At 50.9% G+C, this 8,364-nt stretch overlaps 1 protein-coding gene across 1 annotated transcript; it reads right to left on the bottom strand.

Moving 5' to 3' along the window:
• Positions 1 to 211: 211 nt before the first annotated feature.
• On the bottom strand, positions 212 to 793 carry LOC135999672 (olfactory receptor 14J1-like). Its single transcript, XM_065653232.1, has one exon. It carries the CDS (start codon positions 791 to 793, stop codon positions 212 to 214), a length of 582 nt encoding a protein of 193 aa, XP_065509304.1.
• Positions 794 to 8,364: the final 7,571 nt, after the last annotated feature.

Below are 8,364 nucleotides of genomic sequence, written 5' to 3'. Positions count from 1 at the left end.
GCCCTTTATTCTTTTTAAAAACAGAGAGAAAATGGCTCCTCATTTCCATAGACACTTGGTCAGAAAAAAAGGCAGACAGTGAATTAGGAAAGGAATGACAACATTATGACAAAACACAACCACAACAACAACAAGAAACGCTGAGAATGTAATGAGTTACCCTATAACTGCTATGCAGTGGGTGAGAGTTTGTTGCTTATTAGTTTGTTTCTTATTGTAAAAGTGCAGTTATCAATTTCCACACTGAATCCTGGAGCTCCTGGTTCCTCATGCTGTAGATGAGGGGGTTCGCTGCTGGAGGCACCACTGAGTACAGAACAGACACCACCAGGTCCAGTGAAGGGGATGAGATGGAGGGGGGTTTCAGGTAGGCGAAAATGCCAGTGCTGATGAAAAGAGAGACCACGGCCAGGTGAGGGAGGCAGGTGGAAAAGGCTTTGTGCCATCCCTGCTCAGAGGGGATCCTCAGCACAGCCCTGAAGATCTGCACATAGGAGAAAAGAATGAAAATAAAAAAGATGAAAGCTAAAAAGACACCAACCACAAGAAGCCCAGCTTCCCTGAGGTAGGAGTGTGAGCAGGAAAGCTTGAGGATCTGGGGGATTTCACAGAAGAACTGGTCAACAACATTGCCCTTGCACAGTGGCAGTGAAAATGTATTGGCTGTGTGCAGCAGAGCATAGAGAAACCCAGTGGCCCAGGCAGCTGCTGCCATGTGGACACAAGCTCTGCTGCCCAGGAGGGTCCCGTAGTGCAGGGGTTTGCAGATGGCAACGTAGCGGTCATAGGACATGATGGTGAGCATAGAATACTCTGCTACTATCAAGAAGGTAAACGAAAAGAGCTGTGCAGCACATCCTGTGTAGGAAATAACCCTGGTGTCCCATAAAGAATTTGCCATGGATTTGGGGAGAGTGGTGGAGATGCAGCCCAGGTCGAGGAGGGAGAGGCTGAGGAGGAAGAAGTACATGGGGGTGTGGAGGTGCTGGTCACAGGCTATGGTGGTGATGATGAGGCCGTTGCCCAGGAGGGCAGCCAGGTAGATGCCCAGGAAGAGCCAGAAGTGCAAGAGCTGCAGCTCCCGTGTGTCTGCGAACGGCAGGAGGAGGAACTGGGTGATGGAGCTGCTGTTGGACATTTGCTGTTTCTTGGAATGTGGACTCTTCAAAAAAAGAAAAACCAACGTAAAATTAGGACAAACTCCTCTTAGCAAAGCCACATCATTTTTTATAGATATCACCCCAATAGAAATGCATTTCGTTTCTCTGTTGTGTGCTGGCTGAGTGTGCTGTGAGGAGCAGGACCTCTGCCCATGTGCTGCCCAGCAGCCAGCTTTGCTCTGCTGCAGTGAGGACATAGGACCTGGTTTGTGACAGCTCTGACGTTCACAAGGAATGGCAGATGTAATCCACCTGCAATGAAAAAGTTTAATATCTGTCCTCATGACTGTCAAGGGCTTGGGCTGCAAAGGAGACAATTAGCATATTTTTATAAATATTTTATCTGGGTTTTTTTTATTTTCCATCACCACATCAGGTGAGTGCTGTTTTTTCAGGGGTAGAAATCCTAATTTCTATGATTGAAAATGTGATGAATCGAGAGACAGGAGAGGCAAAAAGGCTCAGCTTTCTCTGGTGCTTTATTGAGTCAGACAGCAGAAGTCTCCATCAGTATTTTACTCATCTGTCTGTGCTTCAGTTTGTGCTGCCATTAAAATGACTTCAGACACAAATTAATCTAATTAATCCAAACAACTGGACTCACACTGGAGCAGGAGAGCCCTGTTTGAAAGGGAAGATCTGCAAACTCTTCTCTATCCCAGCCCAGAGGTGGAGATGTGATGGAGAGAGCAGGACACGACCCCTCACCCAGAGAAGCAAAGGACTCTGGCAGGAGAGTGCGGACCCCAAGGAAAGGCTCAGCACTCCTGGCATCCTACAGCAGAGCTGGGCCTTTCTGGGGGCAGCTGGTGAGCCCAGCAGGACAGGCAGAGCAGAGTCAGGGCTCCTGGAGATGGGATGTGCTAAAGGGACAGTCCGATCATTGCCCAGCAGACAACCCCCAGCAGCCACCTGCAGAGCAGGAGCAAAAGAGCTCCTGACCAGCCCCTGCTCTGCTGCCTGGAGCTGTCCCTGCCTGCAGCTGTGTCTCTGTGCCCAGGTCTCCTCCTGTCAGTGTCACAGACCCCATCCCAGCCGCTGTGTGCTCAGCTCTGCCCTGCAGACCCCTCCCAGCAGCCGGGCACTGCCCAGGGGCAGCTCTGTGTGGGCCGGCTCTGATGGGAACATCAGACCAACAATTATGAGCATGGAAAAGTCATCCTGATGCTGTCTGTAAGCCAGGGTGTGTTGATTTCTGGTAGAAACAGGTTTATTCACCCCAAAGAGTAACAGATTCGGAATTTCAGTTCATCCTCCTGAACTGATACATTAATTTCTGTTTCCCACTGGCCACATAGACAACCCAGAGTATAAGACTGATTGAACAGGATTCTTCCTTTTCACAAAGCCTCTCTCTTGCTGTGCTTCTTTTAACTCCTCCCGGACAGGTCATAAAGTGATCTGGAGCTGTGAGCAGCCCTGACACACACAACACCGACTTCATAGCAGGACCCTGCCCAGCTAGAGGTGGCTCCTTCCCCCCACAGCTTCTCCCCACAGCACCGTGGGGATCTCCCCGGGCAGGCTGAGCGCTGACCCTGGCAGGCGGCAGAGTCCCTGCCCCGAAACAGCCCTGGGGTGCAGGGACCCTGCTCTGCAGGACAGCCCTGGGCACCCCTGGATGCAAACCCGTCTGCTTTGATTTTCAAAATTGCTGAACAAGAGTCCTCTCCATAGGGATCCCATAAGCTGTGGCTGTTCCAGCTTTAGCAGATGCCTCCAGGAGCTACAGCTGCATTGCCCTGCACCCAGAGACTTACCGTGTCAAGGGCTGCAAAGATTTCTCCACCAGTGAGCTCTCAGTCATCCTCCCCATCCTGACCACCTTTAATCTCTCTCTGCCTTGCTCGTCTCCCTGAGATCCCCAGGCAGAGCCCTCAGCCCTGCTGCGCTTTGCAGAGGAGCTGCTCCTGGGCAGAGCTGTCTCTCTGCAGCGCTGCCGCTTGCCATGAGCTCCCTCTGTCCCAGGAGCCCAGCCCAGCTCAGCAGCACAGGAGCAGCCCCAGGCACTTTAATGACCCCTCTGGTGGCTTTGGTGCTGAGTCCATGAGCCTCACAGCCTGAGAGGAATTGAAGAAACTTCTCAAGTAGTCAAAGTCAGATTCAAACTCCAAAGTTTCTTGTAATGTTAATGGGTCCCACTGAGGGACACTACTGAGAAACCATCCCCAAGGTCTGTGTAGAGCAGAAAACTGGAGGCAGAAATGAGAAGTCACTTAAAGCAAAGTACAGGTGGCTCTGATTCTGAGTACGCCTGGATGTGTTTCATTAACCAAAGGGCCAAGCCCTGACCCCCAGACCCTGGGAAATCAGATCCCATCCCTCCCACGTTGCCCAGGGCTCTTCCTGGGACAGTGTGATGTGGGGCTGTGCAAGGCCAAGGGCAGGACTATGGTCCCACACCTCCCAGGTTCCTGGCTGGGGACAAGCAGGCCATGAGGCCCCTGTGCTGTAAGGACAAGGTGTCTCCTCACAGACACTAGAGGTGGAGACAACGGCCATCGCTAAGGGGAGAAGGAGCTCATGTCTGTTGGGGGCTTTCAGCCTTTTTGCATCCCTTGACCATCTCCACAACAGCCAGTCCTATGCTGTGGCATCACCTGCACCTCTTTCCCTGCAGGCTGGAGACATCCCCCCTGCTGCCCCACCTTGCTCTTGTCTGAGCATCTTCCTTCCTTTGCTGATATCTCTCCATCCTCCCCAGCTGTTCCTTGAAGCACAAAGCCTTGGGCTGATGCAGACTGCCTCTGGGTGACCTGCTCCACCACAGCACTGCCCTTCCACTCACATTCCTTTCTCCTCATGTCCAGCCTGGACCTCCCCAGCTGCATTCTGTGCCATTATTTCTTTCCTATTCTCTTTCCCACCATGAAGAAAATCTCCACCATCTCTGAAACCACCCTTCCAGCACTCTCAGGCTACTCCTACACTGCTGCAGCCTCCCCAGCGCTGCTGGGCCAGAGCAGCCCAGGTCCCTCAGCATCCCACACCATGGGCACAAGGTCCTGAACCCTGCCTTGGCAGAGCCCTGCACTCTCCAGTTCCTCCCTGCTTCTCCAAACTGGGACCCGCACACTGGCACACACCCGTGTGTGTGGGGTCACACCAGTGCTGAAGCGAATGGGATGAGAACTCCAGGTGTCTGGGTCCCCACGCTCCTCCTCATGCAGCCCCGTGTGCAGCTGCCTTGTTCATGGTGAGCGTGCAGCACGGGCTTGTGTGGCGGCCCTTGTAGTGCCCAGGCCCTTCTCCTCAGGGCCACTGCTCAGCGTGTCAGGTCCTGGTCTGTCCTGGTGGGTGGGGTTATTCTCCTGCCCTGATACAGAACTGGTCACTTCTTATTATTAAGATTCAGAGCTTTCTGATCAGTGAATCCCAAAGTTTCTCAAGGTCTGTTTGCTCAGCTCTCAATGTTTGTATACAGATCACTTATCCTGATAAGGTTGCCTCTCCCAAGAAAAGAACATGAGGTTACTACAAATAGCCTCTCCTGGAGAAACAGTGGAGTCCTGGGGGTCTCGTGCTCATCATGCCAGAGGTCTGGACTTAGAGGGGAAGTTTCCCTTCATGTGGGAGAGCAGCAGGAATGCATGGAATTCTGCCTAGGGGCAGACTGTCAGCTGAAGGTTGAGAAGTCAGCATGAGAGGGCAGAACAACATGGGTGATTTTGTGGTGGGTGAACATCAGCTACAGGCACACTGATCCTTCAAACGAGTGAAAGAAGCCTCATGTTTCCAGTTCCTGTCCTTGTTGCAGACCTAAGATATCCCAATATCTGCAAAGTACCAGCCATCCAGAAGGGGTATGGAGCTCATTGACAACATCTTCCTGACACGGTTGACTGAGGGGTCAGTGAGGTGAGGTGCCCTGTGGGACTTGACACTTACAAACCAGAAAGAGTTGGTCAGGGATGTAACAGTCAGGGATGAGAAAGTAGAGTTGAGGCTCCTGGAAGATGATAACAAGGCAAAGAGCAGGATTTCAGGAGAGCAGGCTTTGGCCTGCTGAGGGATCTACTTGGGTCCTGTGGGATATGACCTTGGCGCCTGCAATGCTTTTCCCTCACATTTCCTCCCTCCTCTCTCCCACCTGCTGTTGTGCAGCATTTTTTACCCTTTCTCAAATACAATATCACAGAGGTGCTGCCAGCGTCACTGAGTGAGTGGCTCAGATTTGTCAAGGAGTGGGTCCATCTTGGAGCCAGCTGAAATCAGCTCTGTCTGACATGGGTGAAACTGCAGTTATCTTCACAAAGAGGTGACAACTGTAGCACACCCACCCTCATCCCCAGTTCCAAGACTTCGCCATGTAAATCCAGCACAGGGTGACGTCATGTTGGGTGTTACAAACTACTTGATCATGGAGAAGAAATGGAAAAGATCTTCTGTCAGCAACACGAGGAAGTCTCCAGTCAATGAGCATGTTCCTATGGGGAACTGAAATCCCCCTGACAGTCACTGGCCAGGCAAAGCTGTGGATACCAACAGTGCAAAGGATCTTGGGCCAACTTCTTAAAATGTCTACCTGGTGGGCCAACAAGGGTGATGCTCACCTGGATCTGGCACTGGGAAACAAGGAAGAGCTGGTGAGGGATGTGAACATCAGTGTCCACCTTGGCTGTGGTGACCAGGAAACAGTGGGGTGCCAGGCACCAGAGGGGAGGGAGGAAGGGCAGCAGCAGAGCACAGGCTGGTGGACTCCAGAGAAGAAGACTTTGACATACTAGGAGACAGCAGCCGATAGAGGTGGTGACATGGAAGTCTGATGGGTGAAGGAGCTCAGGAAATCTGAGAAGCCTTGCAGGACAGCCTTGTGCTCCAGAGGAGTGTGATTCCTCTTGGGCTGTCCTGGCATGTCTCCTCACTCAAGTGGTGCATCAGGCACCCACTTTCCTACACATATTGTTTTGTCTTCATCAGAAAATGCCCCAGATCAATAAGATACCACCTCTTCTGGAAATGGAGAGGAGGGAGACGGGGCAAGGCAATAGAAGAAGTACTGATGTATTGCTATTTATTATGGAAATGCTCTCTGTTTGGCTATTCCTGAAATCTCCCTAATCATCAACACCAGGCTTGAAGCCTCTAGGAAAATGCTGCACAGAGCCTTGGCTTGTAAGGGCATTTTGGATGTTAATGAGCCCTCTGCTGCCATGATCCTGAACTGCAGCTACTGAAAGAATTAACAAACCTCTGATGAAGTGAAAGGTAGAAGTAGAACTCAAGTTTCTGAGGGTGTTTAGGACCCCATGAAGGGCCAGCACTGACACAGCGGTGAAGGAAACAACCAGTTGAGGTCCCTGTCCCTGGAGGCTGGTGAAGGAAAGACTTGGAGACACTGGTTACAGGTGGTGAGGGCAATGTGGAGGTGGCTCTGATGCCATGTCAGCCCTTGATGCTTGTTTATCACCAGAATGGCTGAGCTCTGACCCCTGGGGCTTGGTAAGTATTTCTCAAATATTTTTCAGGGATTTGCCTGTGGTCAGTGTAGGTGTTTTGTCTTTTGGGGTTGGGTTTTATGTCAAGTGCTGCTCCTTTAACTGCAAGGCTCTGGTTTTCTGTGGAGTTGGAAATGCCTGGGAGTTCCTCACAACTCCTCCAGCTTCTTTCATACACTTGGCAATGGTCACCAATCACCTCAATGTCCCAGTCCCAAACTTGCTTGGATCCTCTATTTGGATCCATAACCCATCACTGCAGGAGGTTCATGCATCCACCAGGTTCATGGATGTTTCCTGAGGTCCGTGCAAGTGTGGGCAGTGTAAGAGAGGAGCAGAGCAGGGTCAGCTCATGGGCCATGACTGAGCACAGCCACCCCAGCAGCAGCCATTCCCCACCTCCAAGGCACAGCCATGCCCACAAGATGGGAATGTCACTGCCATATATGATTAGCCCAAGAGCAGCCTTTCTTCCTTCCATATTCCCAGGAAAATCTTCCTGCTATTCCTCCTCCACCTGCACACATCAACTGCTTTCCATTTCTGGGCTCAGACATGGCTGTAAGGGTTCACTAAACCATCAGCCATCTCTTTGCTTCTCCCTGACATGCCCTGACCCTCTCCCACACCTACACGTGGCCAATCGCAGCTGCTCAGGGGCTCCCGCTCTCCAGAAGAGACCTTGAGCTTCTTGGTTCTTCCTGGTGCTTATTAGAATCTTCCTCGCTCTCTCCAGAGTTCATGGTGAGCTTTCTTGTCCTAACAGCCCCTTTATGACCATGGCTTAGTAAACGGTTGTCTTTTTATGATCATTTGTGCAGAAAGGGTAGTCACAGAAAAGCACCCAATACGTCAAAACTGATGCTGAGTGAAATGCCATAAAGACCTGATGAGTTACCCCCATTGCTGTGTCTCTCCTGGAAGGAGTCTGTCCCGAGAAGGGGATCCAGCTTCTGCCCCTCTCTGCAGAGGCACATGAGCAGTGTCCGTGCACCTGGGGACACAAAGGGTGACTTTTGCCAGACCACCCTTCATCTGAACCACTTAGATGTGTACTTATAGATGGGGTATCATGCTTTATACTGCAAATAGCTATTTGATTTGCACTGCCAGTGGGGCTACCACTGATGCAGAGTGAAATGTGGGAGATAATTATATTGAGGCAGATTAATATTTCTTCTAATTTTTTTTGGTACTGACACTCTTAGAGAAATTACACAAACACTTGAAGGATTATTCACGCCTTTTAACATGATTATCCACAGAAGGCCCACCAGATTTGCATCTCAAGAAACTGGATGCCAGAGTCGAAGGGAAGGATGGCTTAGGCTCTGTCCTGGGATCTAGGAAACTGAAACGTGCTCCCATCTCCCCAACACCCTGTCCTCCTCTCTGAGGGGTTCTGAGACATTCTGCCAACAAGGTCTGAACTCACAGGCATGACAAGTATCTTATGTCTAACTGCACTTAATGGTGTCCTGCCAGCTCAGGATTTTATCTTCCATCCCTGGCAGTATTTAAAAGATGTAGAGATTTGGCACTTAGGGATATGGTTTAGTGGTGGCCTTGGCAGTGTTTGATTTACAGTTGGACTCCATATTCTTAAGGGTCTTTTCCAGCCTAAATGATTCTATGATCCTATGATTCTATGATTCTATGATTTGGGTTGAAACCATTTCAATTCCCCTCACCTCCAGCTTCCCTCAGAGGCTGCTGTTGTGTGGCACAACTGTCCTGGCTCTCCAGGCGGGTTGGGCACTGGTTTG

Source organism: Caloenas nicobarica, chromosome 29 (genome assembly GCF_036013445.1).
Source record: "Caloenas nicobarica isolate bCalNic1 chromosome 29, bCalNic1.hap1, whole genome shotgun sequence".
Classification (NCBI taxonomy): domain Eukaryota; kingdom Metazoa; phylum Chordata; class Aves; order Columbiformes; family Columbidae; genus Caloenas; species Caloenas nicobarica.
The sequence above is the reverse complement of the archived record's forward strand: the minus strand, read 5'-3'. Positions and strand labels throughout refer to the sequence as shown.